Raw genomic sequence first — 21,866 nt, 5'->3', positions numbered from 1 at the left:
AGTTGTGTTTGGTGCAGTTGGCTTCAATATCACATGCTTCAAAACCCATACAAGTCCATGCAATAAGGTCATACATGGACTTTATCAACTTTCCAAGCAGCATCACATGCAAATTATATGATCTCATATTGTGTGACATATCAAACTAACCACTTCAAGAGAGGTGCTAGAAACAAGTTGCTTATAACTCTACTATGTATAAGATTCTCAAGAAGTATGTTCGCTGCAACCCCCTTCATCCATCTATCAATAACCCTCAACAAGTAACAAAACCCAAACAACCCGGAAAGCACTGGAGGGCTCACATTTTTCACAGACATGTATCTAAAAGGAACACAACCTGCTTACTCGTCCAACATTAACTCTAGTAAATAGGCCCAGTTTGGATGATAAGAGCAATCTGTGGATGACGTCAGAGAGTGATCTCCTCCACAGAGGAGATAGAAGGGACAAAATTGGGGGAGCTTGGTGGTGGCCTGCAATCCTAGTTTTTAAGGGAAATGCGTCACCTTGGAAATGAAATATATTATTTCTGAAATTCAGGAATGAGAAAAACAATGAGCCAGCTGGATCCTCATCTAACTATTACTTCTTTTATATTGAAAAAGGAAGCCTCCACAGATCACAACTTATCCATGGACAACTCCTTTCATTGTCCAAAGGGGGTCTTATCCACATCCTATTCCAGAATAGATGGCACTGAATCTAGCATTCCAATACACACTCTGTCCATCGGTTATGCCTCTAACCTCATGTCTTCTCATCAACTTCCACTCAATTTCTGATCTCCAATATGCCATATCTTTCATTTCCTTCCCATGCCAATATCCCTCACTTTACTACAAAGAAACTCAACCCAATTCATAAGATTCAAGCCTTCCTGCATAACCCCTATCTCCACAGAGGTATTGTTATTGTTACCATTAAGGTTCTCATTCTAGGAAGTGCTATTGCATTGGAACTCAGATACGAGCATATAAAAACAGAGCTGGTTAGAAAAAAATTACAAATGTTCTTTTTCCACGAATAAGGGCAGTTCGCTTTCATACCCTGAAAAGATTTTAATACATACGGTTTAGAAATTGTTAGTTCCAGATTGGCATCAGGGACATAAAAACAACATAAAACCTAAACTGGTAAGAAGAAACAAAGCTCCTAGTGTCCAATACACAAATTAAATTATCACTAATAAAAAAAACTTTTCCCATTGTGTTCCTACAGACAGTAGTCCTGAAATAGAAGAAAAAATTGAGCATGTCAACAGTGATGTAGTCATATAGAGAGAAACAGCAGCATGGTTTAGCACCACATAAAAGCAGATGCAGATAAAGCTCTCAACAGAAACCAAAATATTGAAAATCTTAGATAGAAACATATATGATAAAAAAAAGTGAGGGAGAAACCTACTAGGTAGATTAGGTTTAAGGTCCACAGTCAATTGAACAGCAATCAAGCAGTCATTTTGATCTCTGGTACCCAGTACAGCTCTTGAGTCCCCCACATTCCCAATTACAAGATCTTGGCCCTACATAATAAGCAGCAACACATCTCCATTAAAGTCAGAGAACTCAATTTATTTATTTTTCAGAAAAGTGGCTTTTTCATTTCTTTTTTATATGAAATACCTTGATAAGGAACATTCGTTCGAATCCAACAACATTTGCTTCCATGCAATAATTCTTAGATTTCTTCCATGCAATATTTGCTTCAATGCACACTATTTTATTCGGAAACTATTCTTACCTGTTTGACAAGGGTGACTGCTGTTGTACCACTGCAAAAGCAATCAATGTTTGTATGCAGTTTCAGTTCTTTATCCATAACTTTGAAAGCCTTCAGGAATGACTCCTTCAGTGTTGTAAAGATCTCTGGATGCTTATCTTTCTCTTCAATGACTGTGGAAACCCCAGGCTCGTCATCTAGGCATATAGATGAAGTTTCTTCTGAACTCATGCTTCCTGAATGGCTAATAATAGTGCTCTCTCTACAATCATCACTTCCTACGTTTACTTCCCAATGAGCACTCAGCTTCAGAGGTAGAGAATCTCTTACTCTCCTTGCAACCATATGGCCATATGGTCCATGACCATCAAAAACCCCGCAAAAGACTGTGTCTGTTCTTGAACCAAAATTCTGCAAACAGAAGATTCAAAGTTAATTAAACAATGTGAGCATCATCTATTCCCGAAAAACATCATGCAAAACAGTCAAAAAGACAACAAAGTGACCAGGTCATTCATTTGTACGGCATGTGCAAATAAATTGTTGACAAGTGGTGGAACAGAAGAAAATGCAACATCCATAGATGGGGAACCCTATGTTGAGGAAGATCTAAATCAAAACCTTCGAGACAACGAGTATATCACAAAGCAAGAAAGGAAAAAACGGATCACACACAATATTTATGTGGTTCGGCAAGATTTGCCTACGTCCACGGTGAAGGCAGCAAACTAGAAATTCAGTATGTAACAGGAGATTACAAAGTTTTGTTTTTTCTTTTGCTCACAAACCCAAATCCCCATACACCCTGTTTTCTTTCCTCTGTTTGTTTTTTGTGCCGCCTCTTATCTCCTTAACCCGTCCTACTCTAACCCTACAACATATATATATATATATATATATATATATATATATATATATATGACCCGGGTTAAAACTGGGTAAAGAAACCAACCCAAATAAACTGGGTTTACATGGGTTTGAAACAAAAGAAACCAAATAAAATAAGGAATCTGCAGTTGCTGCTGCATCTGGGTTGAAATCAAGACATGCTCAACAAATCTCCACCTTGGCTTAAATTTTGACCAGCCATAGAACACATCTGAAACTCCTCTAGCTGTCTTCACTTCAGCCCTTCCGGGCTCTCAGGTACTAACAACACCAATCAAGTCCAAGCAATGCTTGAACTTGACTATTGGAAGGGGCTTAGTCATCATATCTGCTGGATTCTCTGCTGTAGCAATCTTCGTCACTGCAATAGTACCCAGAGAAATAACATTCCGAATAAAGTGAAGTCTAACATCAATGTGTTTGGTCCTCTCATGGTACATCTGATTTTTGGTTAGATGTATAGCACTCTAGCTGCCACAGTATACAGTAGTCAACTCCTGTTGTAAGCCCAAATCACCAACCAAACCTCTCAGCCAAATAGCTTCCTTCACTGCCTCTGTAACTGCCATATACTCTGCTTTAGTAGTAGACAAGGCAACTGTAGACTGTAATGTTGCCTTCCAACTAATGGCACAACCAGAAAGTGTGAAGACATAACCTGTCAAAGACCTCCTCCTATCCAAATCCCCAGCATAATCTGAATCAACATAGCCAATAACACTACCAAAAGTGTCACTGCCTCTCTCATATACTAAGCTAACATCTGTAGTACCCCTCAAATAACTAAGTATCCATTTCACGGCCTCCCAGTGAACTTTTCCAGGTTGATCCATATATCTACTCACCATACTCATTGCATGTGAAATATCTGGCCTAGTGCATACCATAGCATACATAATGCTACCCACTACACTAGCATATGGAACACGTGACATGTGTTCCTTCTCTTCCTCAGTTTGTGGTGACATAGTAGCTGAAAGCCTAAAATGAGATGCAAGTGGAGTGCTCACATGTTTGCAATCTTGCATGCCAAAGCGTTTAAGTACCTTTTCAAGATATCTTTTCTGTGACAAATACAATCTGCCCGCTTTTCGATCCCTGTGTATTTCCATACCAAGTATCTTCTTTGCAACACCCAAATCTTTCATTTCAAACTCACCACTAAGCTGAGCCTTCAACTGACGGATCTTAGACATACTTTTAGCGGCAATCAACATGTCATCTACATACAGCAATAAGTAAACAAAAGAGCTATCTGTAAGTTTTCTATGATAGACACAGTTGTCATACTCACTTCTAGAATATCCAGTGTTAATCATAAATGTATCAAACTTTTATACCACTGTCTAGGAGACTGTTTCAGGCCATACAATAATTTCTTCAGCAAACACACATGGTCTTCCTTACCTTGAATAACAAATCCCTCAGGTTGATGCATGCAAATCTGTTCCTCTAACTGGCCATGTAAAAAAGCAGTTTCAACATCAACTGCTCAAGCTCCAAGTCAAATATGGCAGTTATGGCAAGTAACATCCGAATTGAGCTATGTTTCACAACAGGAGAGAACACTTCATTGAAGTCAACACCCTCCATCTGAGTATAGCCCTTAGCCACTAATCGTGCTTTAAACCTAGCATCTTCCACTCCTGGAGTTCCTTCCTTTTGAAGACCCATTTGCATCCCACAATCTTCTGGCCCTTAGGCGGTTTCACAAGCTCCCAAGTACGGTTACTGTGAAGAGATTCAATCTCCTCACACATGGCAACTGTCCATTGTGATGAATCTTCACTAGTAATGGCCTCCTGATAAGTACATGGTTCTTGAATCTCAATACTCTCAGCCGCACTAAGAGCATATGCAACCAAATCTGCATAACCATACTTCTGTGGTGGCTTCACCTGCCTTCTTTGTCTATCCTTAGCAATACTATACTTTTGTGTCGGATCCCTGTCATCTGAAACTTCCACCTCTTCCTCATGCTGCGGAAGTGGATCACTACCTTCCTCAAACTCTGAAGCTTCTGCATCAAACTCCACCTGCTTGTCAACACCATGATCTACCATAGTATCCAAACACTCCTTTACAGGCTTCAGCATAGCTGACTCATTAAAAGTCACATCCCTACTAACAATTAACTTGAAGCATTTTGAATCAGAACACCATAATCTGTAACCTTTCACTCCATCTGCATATCCTAGAAATATGCACTCCACTCCTTTGCTCTTGGCTCAAGTTTACCATCATTTACATGAGCATATGCAGAACAACCAAATATCCTCAAATCAGCATAACTAGCAGGAGACCCAGACCATACCTCTTCAGGAGTTTTACAATCAATAGCCGTCGATGGAGACCTATTGATCAAGTAGCAGGCAGTATTCACAGCTTCAGCCCAGAACCTTTTGGATAGGCCAGCATTAGACAGCATACACGAGCCTTCTCCAAAATAGTTCTATTCATTCGTTCTGCAACCCTGTTTTATTGTGGTGTTTTCCTAACTGTGTGATGTCTCACAATACCTTCATCCTCGCAGAACTCATTGAAAGCATCTCCATAGAATTCCATGCCATTGTCAGTTCTCAAGCGCTTGACAAGCTTACTAGTCTGCTTCTCAATCATCACTTTCCACTTTCCACTGCTTGAACTTTACAAAGACATCATTCTTATGCTTCAAAATAAACACCCATACCTTCCGAGAGTAATTATCAATAAAAGTTAGCATATACCGAGCACCACTCAATGAGGGAACTCGAGAGGGACCCCAAAGATCTGAATGGATATAATCCAAGGTACTTTTAGTTCTATGAATAGCAGTGCTAAACTTTACCCTGCATTGTTTTCCAAACATGCAATGCTCGCAGAAGTCTAATTTTCCAATTTTTATGACCACCTAGCAAGCCCTGTTTGCTCAGCACAGCCATACCCCTCTCACTCATATGCCCCAGTCGCATATGCCATAACTATGTAGTAACTGAATCTGAAGTCGATGATAATACTGCAGCAGCTCCACCTGTAACTGTACTGCCCTGCAGTAAATAGAGGCCATTCTTCATCATTCCCTTCATCACCACAAGTGCACCCTTTGAGATCTTCATAACTCCACCTACACCCTTATAACTACAGCCATTGGAGTCAAGCGTACCCAAGGAAATTAGGTTCTTTTTCAGCTCTGGAACATGTCTGACATTAGCCAGAGTTCTCACCATACCATCATACATCTTGATTTTCACTGACCCTATCCCAACAACCTTACAGGCCACATCGTTTCCCATAAGAACTTTGCCTCCATTAATTATTTCTTAGGTGGCAAACCAATTCCTATTGGGACACATATGATAGGAGCATCCCGAATCAAGAATCCATTCACTGCTCACGATATCAGTAGTAACAGAGAGAACATCAGCACTATCAAACTCTTCCTCTGCATAACTGGCAGCATTACTAGAATCAGATTTTTCTTTTCCTTTTTCCTTTCCTCTACGCTTTGGACAATCTCTTCTCATGTGTCCTTCCTTGTGACAGTGGAAACATTTAAATTTTCTAGTCTTAGACCTAGACTTTGATCGACCCCTATTACCTGGACCATTTTCTTTTTGCTCTTCCCCTTACAAACAAACCCTCACCTGAACTTCCTTCTCTACTCTCAAACACCCTTCTCTTCAACTCCTTAGAGTTTAGGGCTGCCTTAACATCCTCCATGGAGAGGCTATCTCTACCATATATAATGGTACCAACAAAGTGCTCATATGAGGGCGGCAAAGAACACATCAAAATAATAGCTTGGTCCTCATCATCAATTTTCACATCAATATTTTTCAGTTCAAGAATAGTTCTATTAAACTCATCAAGGTAATCTTTCATAGACATACCTTCTAGCATCTGGAGCGTGAAAAATCGTTTCTTCAGATACAAACGATTCGTAAGGGATTTCATCAAATAGAGGCTCTCCAATCTTTTACATACTTCAGCAGCAGTCTCCAGATCTGCAACTTCGCGCAACACCTCATTGCTCAGACACAAAATAATCGCGCTATGTGCCTTACCAAGCAGATCTTGTTTTTTATCTTCGCTCATGGTCGCGGGTAATGCAGTTCTTGTTAGATGTATGCCCTAGAAGCCAATTTTGGCTGACACATTATTAATTCTAGGACATAATTTGTACTTGACTCTATTATTATTGAATAAATGAAAGGCATCTTTTTCATTCATATTATTATTGTGTCTATGAATCGTCCAAGGAATTAATAAAATGATGCATATTCTCAAGAGTTGAGAATTTGAGCCATGTATCATTAGTGATTAATTTCTGAACGCTCCTGATCGATGGATCATCACGAGGACGGTGATCGATCCGATGAGATCAGTGCACAGATTACTTTCCTTATGGATGGACGAGACTCGAGTCCACAGTGTGGCGACACTGAAGTAATAGTGCAGGTGCTTGTTAAGAACAAGGGTACTGAGCGTGACCAATACAAGAAGTCACTTGAATGTCTATCCACTCGTCAGTGACTTGCTTGATGTTGCAGTAGTGTGACTGGTCCTTTGACCTGCGGTGCTTCAGCTACTCACAGTGAGGTTATTGTAGTTTGATTGCACACATACATGGTCTCTAGCCATATGGGTCCATGCAGTGTAGATTGGTTGCAGTAAGTTCACTGTAGGAGTAGGATATGCACCTATAAGGAATCTATCGACCTTGATAGATAAGGAGAGATCCTATGTGATTTATAAGACTGAGTTCGTAAGACCTCGGCCGGGGCAGTATGCACAGTGGAGAAAGAGTTTTCCACTCTCGAACTTAAGTCGAATAAATCTTCACATATGACAGACGATGGGGTTTGACGAGTTATCCATGACCTCCGTCCTGTAGGGATCCACGATAGTAGGACTGTATCACATGATAACTGCACCTAGAGGTTCACCATTCTATTCTGCTGGGTAGCCACTATATGCTGCTAGGTGTCACTGGTGGATGGTGGGACTCATAGAAATTATCTTGATGATCGATAAACCCTAATGAGTTGAGTTGGAATCGTTCCAATCCATTGAAAGAAGTTTTCAATGATATTATAATAGAAATCATAATATATCTCACTACCAGTCAGAGTAGAACCTATGGGGTCACACACACTAGAAATATTGACCGATTCGATGGTTGAATCGTGATTAGGAATCACAAGTAATCAATTCGATTGATATTCAGTTGAAGAAGGAACAAAGGGAATTAATTAATTGGACTTGAAACAAGAGTCCTACTTCGAGTAGGATTCCTAGAGTCCTAATTGGATTAGGACTGGGAATCCTAGTTGGAGTAGGACTGGGATTCCTACTTGGAATAGGATTCCTACAATCCTAATGAGATTAGGAGTTTTGAATTAAAATCGGATTCCTACTTGGAGTAGGATTCCTAGAGTCCTAATCAGATTAGGACTTCGAATTCAAATAGAGTCCTAATTGGATTAGGACTAAAATTAAATATATCCTAATTTGGATTAGGGTTTCTTAAGTCACAATTAATTATTAATCTAATGAATCAATAAGACTCCTAATTGGATTAGGATTGAAGAGTTCAATTGAGTCAAAATTGATTTAAGTTCTAATTGGATTAGGACTTACCTAGATTGGATCCAAATTGGTTCACCCTTGGGCTAAGCCTAATTGGATTAGGGCTAAACCACATTAGGGCCTCCCAATCCTCATTAGATGAGGATTAGGGCAACATGAGAGGGAGGGGCTCACGCCCCTCCTCCTTTGATCCCTTGGTGCGGCAACAAGAGGGGCCGGCGCCCCTCTTGGTAATACATCAAGGGCTCCTAACTTGTAGGAGCCCTAGATGTTATAAAAAGAGGAGGCTTTGGGGCTGACCTAATAGATGAGAAGCTCCTCCTCTTGCTGCCGTACGCCCTCCCCTCCTCTCCTTGTTTCATCCGCAAGCAAGAAGAAAAGAAGAAGCCTTGGCGGCCTCCTCCCCTTCCCTTCCTTCATCCAACGCAGGGAAAAGAAAGGCTGCAGTAAGGGCTTTGGTTCTTCTTCAAGATCCCTCCTTCTTCTTCCTCCTCTCAAACACAATCAAGGGTTGATTGAAAGAGAGGAAATCAGCCATCAAAAGAAGTCTTTGCAAGGGAGCTAGCACCCCGGGAAGACAAGAGAGCTTTGATCGGATCACTGCTTCGTGTGGATACCCGTAGAGGCCGGACACTTGAACGGCTTCAAGCGAACCCTCTTCCTAAAACCACGAACTCAGATTTGCGGTGATCGTCTACCCGCACAAGGTGAAGATCTGATCTTCTAAAGTTATTAAAAGTTTTTAATCCTTACCTAACTACGAACGGTTATCAAACGATGTTCATGCGATGAACGTCGATCCCGCACATGCTCCTTCCGCTACCATCTGATTTTGTTTTTGAAATATCAGCGGCATGGGCGAGCTCACAACAGTGGTATCAGAGCCTAGGTTTCGTAGATTAAGGTAAGAATTAATTATCTAAAGGCATCTTAGATCTGAAAATTGAAGGATTATGCGTGCTGAAAATTTCTGCATGCAGATTTTTCAAGGTTGCTGAATTTTTGCATGCTGATTTTTATGTGATAAGATGATGATTCTAATTGCATTGTTAATGAGATTACAAAGTTTAGAATCATGATTAGCATGATCAGCAACCTATGTCATAACATAATCAATTAATTCTCAGATCTGAAAATTATAATTGATGCATATGGTGATGATCATAGGATTCAAACCCTTTTGGTATTAAATGTAAAGACCTGCGATGTGATCTGCAATGTCATGTAATTTTTCAGATGCTTGCATGCATCTTATTTGATGTTTTGAGAGGCTTGCGTGCCTCCTAAAAGAAGATGTAATTTATTATTATTTTTATTTTACATCTGGTTGTATTTCTGTGATGTGATGTACGTCAACGATCAAGTTGAAGACAAGGCATGAGATGAACAGGGGTCTAAGCGGTTGATGGCGATTGGATCAAGAGTTGGTCAAGGATCGAATCAAGGAGGCTTGGAACCAATTCAAGAGTTGAAGACCAATTGATCGATTGACGTGCATGTGCTTGTAATACGACCTAATTAGAATCCATGATCATCACCCATTTAAAGTTTAGCTTTAATTATTGCTGCGATTATAACTGCCTGCAATGTGCCGTTTGCATGTGATGTGAATGAGAGTTGGGTAGATAGGGTTACATGTGATGTAGCAAACCCAATTGAGACCTAAATTAAAACCTCCTCAATCAAGTCGAGAGTGAACCGACATGAGCAAGTCATATTAGATTAATTGATCTAATTGGTGTCTAGGAAAGCATGAAAGGTGGTTACTTAATTAGGACCTTACTCTCTGAGTAAGGGGAGCCTCCCACCTGCTTACCTGGCCAATTGTTCGATTACCTCTTATGAAAAGCTCAAGTTGCAAACACTAAGACCTGATTAACCAATATTAAGTCAATAGGTCTTCCACTGTAGTAGAGCTGCTAAGGTCTTTCTAATGTTGATTTGTCTCGGCTGGACACAGTGGTCAAGTTGCATCGGGGGGCTGGACCTCTCTATAAACATGAGATGTTGTAGGGTAAAGGTGGGGTTGGGCACCAATAACTGTTAGGTGAGGGCCCAATGACGACTTTATTCCTACGGTTATACGGTGGGTCTGACTTAACTAAGAAATGGGACCAATAACTGTTAGGTGAGGTTTTCATGGCTTAGAGACCAAGTTACACTGCAACATGCTTGAGAAGCATTGTACAAGAGTTGTACATTCATCAATCTATGTGTCACCAATAACTGTTAGGTGAGGTGGCATGTAAATCGGTGGGACCGCAGTACCCACTAGAAATCCTAGTCGTGTGGGATTTCCGTTTTCCTACCAGGGGAGTGTGAGGGATTCGAGAAAATAGTGGGAGTTACATTTGTTCTAAAAGACCTTAGAACAGATTAGGATCAAGTACAAAAGTCTAACTAGAATCTTTACTCTCTGCAGATCATAATGTCAGCCTCAAACCCTTTGACCCGTATTCTTGAGACCAACCGATTGACCGGTACCAATTACAGAGACTGGCTTAGGAATCTCAAAATTGTTCTGAGTTGCGAGAAAATAGGCTATGTGCTCGACAATGACATCCCCGCATTACCAGCACGTCCGACCGCTGATCAGCGTACGACGCATGAGAAGTGGACAGACGATGACACTAAGGTCAAGTGCTATATCATGGCATCCATGTCCAATGAACTACAATGCCAGCATGAAAATATGAAGACTGCTAGGGACATACTGGCACACCTGCAAAAGTTGTATGGTGAGCAGAGTCGCACAGCTCGTTTTGAAGTATCCAAGAGGCTCTTCAAAGCAAAGATGCGCGAGGGGCAGTCCGTCCATGATCACGGTCTGACTATGATCAAGGACCTAGAGGAGCTTGAGAAGCTCGGTATGAACATGCACAAGGAATTGCAAGTTGATCTGATCCTTCAATCCCTTTCTAATTCATTTGGTCAGTTTATAGTAAACTACCATATGAATAAGATTGAATGCACTAAGACTGAACTAATAAATATGTTGGTAACTGCTGAGGGAGCCTTGAAAGGTTCAAGGGGCGATGTCCTTGCTGCTGAGTTGACTTCTGGTTCCAAGAGAAAGTCTACTTAGAAGAAAAAGAAGCCTGCTAAGAAGCAGAAGAAAGACAAGAAGCCAAAGAAGGAAGTTCAAAAGAAAAGGGCCAATGACAAAGGAAAATGTTTCCACTGCAATGTCGACGGCCACCGGAAGAGGAATTGTCCTTCATATCTCGAGAGCCTGAAGAACAAGAAAGGTGACATACCTTCAGAAGGTATGGACTTGCTCATAATTGAAACTAATCTAACGGTTTTTTCTACTTCTAGTTGGGTTATAGATTCTGGTTCTAGTGCTCATCTATGCACTACCATGCAGGGTCTAAAGAAAAGTAGAAGGCTGACGGAAGGTGCAGTAACCCTTCAGGTTGGCAACGGGGCAAAAGTTGCTGCTGTGGCTGTGGGCACCTACCATCTGCGACTACCGTCTGGTTTTAGTTTATTACTTAGAGACTGCTATTATGTACCTGTTGCTAGCAGAAATTTGATTTCTGTTTCATGTCTAGCACAGGAAGGTCATGTTTTTACATTTGACAAAGACTGCTGTTCTATTTATTTAAGAAATAAAATAGTCGCACGTGGTTTTATGATTGACAGTCTCTATCATTTGCATATGGATGTATCTATAAATGTGTCTGAGCAAGAAGTGAGTGCCAAAGGATCCAAAAGATCCAGAGATGAGATAAACCAAAAATATTTGTGGCACCTCAGGCTTGGCCATATTGGAGAGGACAGAATGAACAAAATGGATAAAGATGGGCTTCTCGGCTCATTGACTTCCGAGTCATATCCAGTTTGCGAATCCTGTCTTCAAGGAAAAATGGCTAGATTGCCCTTTGTAGGACATGGGGAGAGGACCACTGAAATACTTACCCTAGTACATACAGATGTATGTGGCCCATTCGATGTGCTAGCCAAGGGACGTTATTCATACTTCATTACCTTTACCGATGATTATTCACGGTATGGGTATGTGTATCTTATGAGACACAAATCTGAATCTTTTGAAAAGTTCAAAGAATTCAGAAATGAAGTAGAAAAACAAACTGGAAAACCCCTTAAGGCTCTTCGATCAGATCGAGGAGGAGAATACCTTAGTGGAGAATTCCGGGACTATCACAAGGACAATGGCATAGTCTCACAATGGACACCTCCTGGTACACCTCCACTCAACGGGGTGTCAGAGAGGAGGAATCGGACCCTATTGGATATGGTCAGGTCCATGATGAGCTTCACTGATCTACCGATGTTTCTTTAGGGAGATGCCTTACTTACTGCAGTATATCTACTTAATAGAGTTCCCTCTAAATCCGTTCCTACCACACCGTATGAGATATGGCATGGTAAGAAACCAAGTCTTGGTCATCTCAAGATTTGGGGATGTCCGGCCCACGTCAAGAGACTACAGGCAGACAAACTAGAGGCTAGGACCATAAGTGCTCGTTTTATAGGATATCCTAAAGAGTCATTAGGATACAATTTTTACGTCTCAGAGGATCACAATGTGTTTGTGAGCCGTCATGCCATCTTCTTGGAAAACCAGTTTATCCTTGATAGAGGCAGTGGAAGGAAAATTGAGCTTGAAGAGAAAGTCTCTGAAAAGCAACGAGTCATGGATCTATCGAACCCATTAATACAGAGCCAGTACACGATGTCCCTCAACCACCTCGCAGATCAAGTAGGGTCTCCCATCCTCCCGATAGATACTTAGGTATACTAGAAGAGGATACCGAGGAAATGTTCCTAGTGGGAGATAGGGATCACATACAGGATCCCAAAACCTACAACGAGGCGATATCTGATGTCGATTCTGAGAAATGGTTGGAAGCTATGAAGTCAGAATTAGACTCCATGCATTCTAACCAAGTTTGGACCTTAGTAGATCCACCAGAAGGTATTGTACCTATTGGATGCAAATGGATCTACAAAAGGAAGATAGGTTCAGATGGTGAGGTAGAGACCTATAAGGCAAGGCTTGTGGCGAAAGGGTATAATCAACGCGAAGGCATTGACTATCAGGAGACCTTTTCACCTGTAGCCATGCTGAAATCATCCGAACATTGCTTGCCATTGCAGCATTTCATGATTATGAAATCTGGCAGATGGATGTGAAAACTGCTTTCCTAAATGGATATCTTGAAGAAGATATCTATATGGAACAGCCTTTGGGTTTCACTTCCAGTGATAGAGATCACAAAGTCTGCAAGCTGCAAAGGTCCATTTATGGACTAAAGCAAGCATCTCGGAGTTGGAACGCTCGTTTCGATGACGCAATCCAAACGTTTGATTTCATCAAAAACGAGGAGAAATCGTGTGTTTACAAAAAGGTTAGTGGGAGTGCTGTCGTATTTCTCGTACTGTACGTGGACGACATCCTCCTGATAGGGAATGATATTCCCATGCTAACCTCGGTCCAGGTATGGTTGTCAAAAAGAGTTCTCTATGAAAGACCTTAGAGAAGCATCCTATATTTTGGGAATAAAGGTCTATAGAGATAGATCTAAAAGGATGCTTGGCCTATCACAGAAAATGTATATAAAGGAAGTGCTGAAAAGGTTCAGCATGGAAAACTCCAAAAGGGGTCTTTTACCCCTTAGGCATGGAATTCATCTCTCCAAGAAGATGTGCCCCAACACATCTGAAGAGATTCAACGCATGAGCAAGATTCCCTATGCATCAGCAATAGGGAGCCTCATATATGCCATGCTATGTACACGACCTGATATAACTCTTGCTGTGAGTGTCACAAGCAGATATCAGTCAAATCCAGGTGAAGAACACTGGACAGCTGTGAAGAATATTCTTAAGTACTTGAGAAGAACTAAAGATTTATTCTTGGTTCTTGGAGGATCATCAGAGTTGAAGGTAGAAGGATACACAGATTCAGACTTCATGACTGATGTCGATGATAGGAAGTCAACATCTAGATATGTGTTCTTGTGCAATGGTGGTACGGTGAATTGGAAGAGTTCTAAACAACCGATCATTGCTGATTCTACTATGGAAGCTGAATACATCGCCGCCTCTGAAGCTGCTAAGGAAGGCTTCTGGTTCAAGAAATTCATTGCGGAATTGGATGTAATGTCATCAGATGCCATAACACTCTACTGCGATAATAATGGCGCCATAGCTCTTGCTAAGGAGCCAAGGTCTCATCAGAAGTCCAAGCATATAAAGCGGCGCTTCCATCTCATACGCGACTATGTTGAGAAGAAGTATGTCGAAGTGCAGAGAGTAGACTCTACGGACAACGTGGCAGACCCGTTCACTAAACAGCTAAGTCAGCAAAAGACTGAAGTCCGCCTTGAGAAGATGGGACTAAAATATATGACTGATTGGCTTTAGTGCAAGTGGGAGATTGTTAGATGTATGCCCTAGAAGCCAATTTTGGCTGACACATTATTAATTCTAGGACATAATTTGTACTTGACTCTATTATTATTGAATAAATAAAAGGCATCTTTTTCATTCATATTATTATTGTGTCTATGAATCGTCCAAGGAATTAATAAGATGATGATGCATATTCTCAAGAGTTGAGAATTTGAGCCATGTATCATTAGTGATTAATTTCTGAACGCTCCTGATCGATGGATCATCACGAGGACGGTGATCGATCCGATGAGATCAGTGCACAGATTACTTTCCTTATGGATGGACGAGACTCGAGTCCACAGTGTGGCGACACTGAAGTAATAGTGCAGGTGCTTGTTAAGAACAAGGGTACTGAGCGTGACCAATACAATAAGTCACTTGGATGTCTATCCACTCGTCAGTGACTTGCTTGATGTTGCAGTAGTGTGACTGGTCCTTTGACCTGCGGTGCTTCAGCTACTCACAGTGAGGTTATTGTAGTTTGACTGCACACATACATGGTCTCTAGCCATATGGGTCCATGCAGTGTAGATTGGTTGCAGTAAGTTCACTGTAGGAGTAGGGTATGCACCTATAAGGAATCTATCGACCTTGATAGATAAGGAGAGATCCTATGTGATTTATAAGACTGAGTTCGTAAGACCTCGGCCGGGGCAGTATGCACAGTGGAGAAAGAGTTTTCCACTCTCGAACTTAAGTCGAATAAATCTTCACATATGACAGACGATGGGGTTTGACGAGTTATCCATGACCTCCGTCCTGTAGGGATCCACGATAGTAGGACTGTATCACATGATAACTGCACCTAGAGGTTCACCATTCTATTCTGCTGGGTAGCCACTATATGCTGCTAGGTGTCACTGGTGGATGGTGGGACTCATAGGAATTATCTTGATGATCGATAAACCCTAATGAGTTGAGTTGGAATCGTTCCAATCCATTGAAAGAAGTTTTCAATGATATTATGATAGAAATCATAATATATCTCACTACCAGTCAGAGTAGAACCTATGGGGTCACACACACTAGAAATATTGACCGATCCGATGGTTGAATCGTGATTAGGAATCACAAGTAATCAATTCGATTGATATTCAGTTGAAGAAGGAACAAAGGGAATTAATTAATTGGACTTGAAACAAGAGTCCTACTTCGAGTTGGATTCCTAGAGTCCTAATTGGATTAGGACTGGGAATCCTAGTTGGAGTAGGACTGGGATTCCTACTTAGAATAGGATTCCTACAATCCTAATGAGATTAGGAGTTTTGAATTAAAATCGGATTCCTACTTGGAGTAGGATTCATAGAGTCCTAATCAGATTAGGACTTCGAATTCAAATAGAGTCCTAATTGGATTAGGACTAAAATTAAATATATCCTAATTTGGATTAGGATTTCTTAAGTCACAATTAATTATTAATCTAATGAATCAATAAGACTCCTAATTGGATTAGGATTGAAGAGTTCAATTGAGTCAAAATTGATTTAAGTTCTAATTGGATTAGGACTTACCTAGATTGGATCCAAATTGGTTCACCCTTGGGCTAAGCCTAATTGGATTAGGGCTAAACCACATTAGGGCCTCCCAATCCTCATTAGATGAGGATTAGGGCAACATGAGAGGGAGGGGCTCACGCCCCTCCTCCTTTGATCCCTTGGTGCGGCAACAAGAGGGGCCGGCGCCCCTCTTGGTAATACATCAAGGGCTCCTAACTTGTAGGAGCCCTAGATGTTATAAAAAGAGGAGGCTTTGGGGCAGACCTAATAGATGAGAAGCTCCTCCTCTTGCTGCCGTACGCCCTCCCCTCCTCCTCTCCTTGTTTCATCCGCAAGCAAGAAGAAAAGAAGAAGCCTTGGCGGCCTCCTCCCCTTCCCTTCCCTCATCCAACGCAGGGAAAAGAAAGGCTGCAGTAAGGGCTTTGGTTCTTCTTCAAGATCCCTCCTTCTTCTTCCTCCTCTCAAACACAATCAAGGGTTGATTGAAAGAGAGGAAATCAGCCATCAAAAGAAGTCTTTGCAAGGGAGCTAGCACCCCGGGAAGACAAGAGGGCTTTGATCGGATCACTGCTTCGTGTGGATACCCGTAGAGGCCGGACACTTGAACGGCTTCAAGCGAACCCTCTTCCTAAAACCACGAACTCAGATTTGCGGTGATCATCTACCCGCACAAGGTGAAGATCTGATCTTCTAAAGTTATTAAAAGTTTTTAATCCTTACCTAACTACGAACGATTATCAAACGATGTTCATGCGATGAACGTCGATCCCGCACATGCCCCTTCCGCTGCCATCTGATTTTGTTTTTGAAATATCAGCGGCATGGGCGGGCTCACAACAGTTCTACCCTCCAGTGCCTTCACAAGACCCTATTGAACCAGCAGTGCCCGCATCTTCACACGCCACATGCTGAAATCGTTTCTCCCATCAAACTTCTCTACTTCGTATTTCGTCGCCATCGCAAAACAGTCTTCAATCAAGGATAATCCGGCTCTGATACCAATTTGTTAAGGAAGATCTAAATCAAAACCTTCAAGACAACGAGTATATCACAAAGCAAGAAAGGGAAAAACAGATCACACACAATATTTACGTGGTTCGGCAAGATTTGCCTACGTCCACGGTGAAGACAGCAAACTAGAAATTCAGTATATAACAGGAGATTACAAAGTTTTGTTTTTTCTTTTGCTCACAAACCCAAATCCCCATACACCCTGTTTTCTTTCCTCTGTTTGTTTTTTGTGCCGCCTCTTATCTCCTCAACCCGTTCTACTCTAACCCTACAGCATATATATATATATATGTATATATATATATGTATGTATGTATATATATGTATATATATATATATGTATGTATGTATATATATGTATATATATATATGTATGTATGTATATATATATATATGTATGTATGTATATATATATATATGTATGTATGTATATATATGTATGAACCGGGTTAAAACTAGGTAAAGAAACCAACCCAAATAAACCGGGTTTACATGGGTTTGAAACATAAGAAACCAAATAAAATAAGGAATTTGCAGTTGCTGCTGCATCTCGGTTGAAATCAAGACACGCTCAACACCATCATCATCACAAAATAAAACAAATTACCAATCCACACTCTGAAAATATGTTTATATTTCAAACCGCCACTACGGTGAAGACAGCAAACTAGAAATTCAGTATATAACAGGAGATTACAAAGTTTTGTTTTTTCTTTTGCTCACAAACCCAAATCCCCATACACCCTATTTTCTTTCCTCTATTTGTTTTTTGTGCCGTCTCTTATCTCCTCAACCCGTTCTACTCTAACCCTACAGCATATATATATATATATGTATATGTATATGTATATGTATATGTATATGTATATGTATATGTATATGTATATATGTATATGAACCGGGTTAAAACTGGGTAAAAAAACCAACCCAAATAAACCGGGTTTACATGGGTTTGAAACAGAAGAAACCAAATAAAATAAGGAATCTGCAGTTGCTGCTGCATCTGGGTTGAAATCAAGACACGCTCAACACCATCTTCATCACAAAATAAATCAAATTACCAATCCACACTCTGAAAATATGATTATATTTCAAACCGCCACTACTTAGAAAGTTCAAGATGGTCATGTAGATTTTATAGCCATAAAGCAAAGAAATTGCTTTCCTAAAACAGCAGCCTGATCTGATTCAAATAACTAAACAAGTCATATTCGGAAAACATGTAGAGATCAGAAAGTAGATTAGATACAAAGAGCTAGCATGATATGTGTGAGAACCTGGAACTGGGCCCGGTCCACTTGACCGGCCCAGCCACTAGATTCGGCCTCACGTGCATCGCACGTGAGGGTGCACTGTGAGGAGGGAGATCCATCCCGAAGTAGATGGGAACTTCCGTTTTAGGGCATCTTTCTCCTCTCCTTTGAGACCACCCGAAGAGGAGCTGCCAGACCCCAAGTCCCCTCCTTCCTTGGGCAATCTTCTTCCTCATGCAGCCACCCGAGAGCGGGAGAGGCCGTTGAAGCCCGCTCCTCTTTGGTTCGGGAGGTTCTTTTCCTCTGTTTGCCGCCCTGGATCTTCGCCGGGGCTGAGGTAAGGTTCCTAGCTTCACCTCCTTGTTATACCATTTGAAAAAAAAAAGAGAGAGAAAGAAAGAAGAAGAGAGGGAAGAGGGGACTTACTTGTGTGCGGCCGCAAGTGTCGCCAACGCTGCTGGTCCCCGCCGCGGGCTCTTCCTCTCTTGAGCTCTCTCTCTCCTCCATGGAAAGAAGAGAGGGTCAGTCGCCGCCCTCCCGAGCCCTCTCTCCTCCATGGGATGGAGAGAGGGCTGGCCACCGCGAGCCGTGGGCACCGCCGGCCGGCCGACCGTTGGCCTCAGGCCGCCCCCACTCCCGAGCCTCTACATAGGGTCGCGCCTCTCCCTCCATGGTCACGGGAGAAGAGGGGAAGGGGAGAAGAAAAAAAAAAGAGAGGAGAGGAAGCTTCTGGAGAAGAAGAGAAGAAAAGAAAAGAAAAAGAAAAGAAAAGAAAAAGAAAAAGGAAAGAAAAGAAACAAAAAGAAAAAAAAGAAAGAAAGAAAAACAAATGATAATAATAAAATAAAGGGAGGATGGTTTATGGGCATGAACCCGAACCCGGGGTGCTAGACACTTCTGCAGAGTCGGCCTTGGGAGAATGTTAAAATTTAAGTTTAATATATATTGTGATAAATTTTAAAATAAAAATATGATTTTTGGATATTAGGTTCTGCGAGGAATTTGTGAGATTAATTGGATTTGTTGTGGATCGTGTTCGATGTAAGTAATGAACTGACTTTTCTAGACTTTTCATTTATATAATATTATTTTTGCATCGAATAAATTGTTAATGAATTTATATGTGATTTATGAATTTTACGAGATGATGATTTAAATGAAAAATAGATATGTGAATTGAAATAATATTTTTCGGACTATTGTTATATTTATTGTTCTTACATCATATATGCATATTTAGATCAAATTATAATATATCTATTATGTTACAAAAAAAATTTGATGTGCATCAGATTTGGATCTCTCAGCCTGACTATATTCTGGACCCCACAATTGGGGGTTATGCATTGGCAATTCTGACCCCACCATAGGGTATAAGTGTGGTATTCTGGCCCACTCCGCAGGGTATAAGTGTGGTATTCTGGCCCACTCCGCAGGGTATAAATGCGGTATTCTAGCCCACTCTACAGGGTATAAGTGTAGCTCTGTCTCTGGCTTAGCCACAGGATATAAGTGTGGTCATAGTTAAACGCTGTTGAGTTGAATGTGATTTATCTCGAGTCGGATTTATAATTATATATACGGATATTTGAAAGATACGGAATTCAATGGATTTCTGTTCGAAAAGGAATTGATTATGTCATTATGCTGATTCGTTGTAATTTGTATTTATATTTTATGTTATTATATAAATTATCTAGTTAAGTTATTTATTATTTACTGGGCTGTTTAGCTCATTATACAATTTCTTGTTGTTTTCCATATTCCAAGAACTAATCTATCGAGGTTTCAAAATGGAAGAGCAACTAGAAAGATTGTAGCACAAGCTATTTTTGAATTGAACTGTCATCTTGGACAATTATTATGATTGTTAGACATTGCAATGTTTTGTTATTTAAAGAACTAAGTTTTGCATGTTGGTAAATTTATTGTTCCGCTGCATATTTAGAACTGTGAGACTTTATGATTTGAATTAGTCCATGGAATAAGATTGCATTTATTTAGATGAATTATTTTAGATTTATATAATTGATATATTTGGTTAAGATGCCTTGCATGCTCGTAGGAAGATTTTCCTACGGGTGTGCGGCAGTTGGCGCGGACCTCCGGCTCGTGATCTCGGGTCGGGGGCATGACAACTTAAGTGGTATCAGAGCATGAATGGATAAATTGTAAGATAAGAAAATCTAACATGACATGAGTGTAGGTGGGTAGACACTAGGGATATTGGGACGTTAGTTTATGATGATTGTAACAACCATCCTATATACTTGTAATTAACTGGTAAGCTTATTATTGGCATGCTGCTATCTGATAGATATAGATCAGGATGCCTCCACATCGGATGAAAAAGATTACTTGCGGAGCTACTGATATGGCACCAAACCCGCAAAATGGCAGCACACCCCAACAAGTTGGTAACTGTTGGCGGAGGCCTGAGGGGCCGAGTCAACGTTGGCGGAGGCCTGAAGGGCCGAGTCAGTCCTGCCGCCTGCCAACATGGATGCGCTGGAGGAGTAGGGCGGGTTATACCACTAGGGGGTCCCTGAACCCACTGGCGAGGCCCTGTCGGAGTCTGGAGTCGGGCGAGGCTTAGTCGGAATCGACTCGTGGCGCTATGGGCCCCTGCGCTAGTTTAAGAAAATAAAGTTGCGCCTTCACTAACACCTGCGGGTTTTGGTGTAATGGTAGCGCTTGATCCTGACAATTGGTATCAGAGCCATAGGTCTCGAGTTCGAAACCCAAGCATCACGTTGGGGGGGATTGTTGGCGGAGGCCTGAGGGGCCGAGTCAACGTTGGCGGAGGCCTGAAGGGCCGAGTCAGTCCTGCCGCCTGCCAACGTGGATGCGCTGGAGGAGTAGGATGAGTTATACCACTAGGGGGTCCCTGAACCCACTGGCGAGGCCCTGTCGGAGTCCGGAGTCGGGCGAGGCTTGGTCGAAGTCGACTCGTGCCGCTATGGGCCCCAGCGCTACTTTAAGAAAATAAAGTTGCGTCTTCACTAACACCTACGGGTTTTGGTGTAATGGTAGCGCTTGATTCGGACAGTAACATCCCTCAACAGGAGAGAGTTGTCAATCCTGCTAGTAATACTCAGAGAAGACAACAAGAACCAGGCTTAGGCCAGGTTATGCAGACTTTAGTTGGTATGATCCAGATGCAACAACAGATACAACAGCAACAGGTTCGACAACAACAAACGTCGTTGCACCATGCAAGACGAGGAGAGCAGTACGAGCAGCGTAGTAATATAGTTGAGTTCAAGAAGCTGGCTCCTCCAGCCTTCAAGGGGACTATGGAGCCTTTGGAAGCTAACAATTGGCTTACAGAGATGGAGAAAGCGTTCGCCGTTCAGAGATACCGGGACGACAAAAATATTCTTTAGGTATCATACATGATGTAAGGTGAGGCATTCAACTGGTGGCGGATGTTGAAACATAAATATGAGCAAGACAGGGAGCCACTCACTTGGAAAAGATTTCGAGGAGCATTTTATGATAAGTA

General features: G+C 41.4%; 1 protein-coding gene across 2 annotated transcripts in view; it reads right to left on the bottom strand.

Moving 5' to 3' along the window:
• Nucleotides 1-21,866, bottom strand: part of LOC103697425 (probable protein phosphatase 2C 33) — a 34,455-nt gene that overhangs the window by 7,498 nt on the left and 5,091 nt on the right. Inside the window, exons 1-3 of one of the 2 annotated variants that reach the window (XM_039118906.1) lie at nucleotides 18,788-19,022; nucleotides 1,744-2,133; nucleotides 1,408-1,525 (exon numbers count right to left, since the gene is read on the bottom strand). In XM_039118906.1, the coding sequence (XP_038974834.1) occupies nucleotides 1,408-1,525; nucleotides 1,744-2,133; nucleotides 18,788-18,868 (589 nt within the window). In that variant the 5' untranslated portion in view covers nucleotides 18,869-19,022. Of the gene's footprint in view, nucleotides 1-1,407; nucleotides 1,526-1,743; nucleotides 2,134-18,787; nucleotides 19,023-21,866 lie in introns of those variants that run through there. The other variant, XM_039118905.1, reaches the window with a different exon arrangement.

Source organism: Phoenix dactylifera, unplaced genomic scaffold (assembly GCF_009389715.1).
Source record: "Phoenix dactylifera cultivar Barhee BC4 unplaced genomic scaffold, palm_55x_up_171113_PBpolish2nd_filt_p 000441F, whole genome shotgun sequence".
In the NCBI taxonomy this organism is placed as follows: Eukaryota; Viridiplantae; Streptophyta; class Magnoliopsida; order Arecales; family Arecaceae; genus Phoenix; species Phoenix dactylifera.
This window is presented reverse-complemented; position numbering and strand designations above follow the sequence as displayed.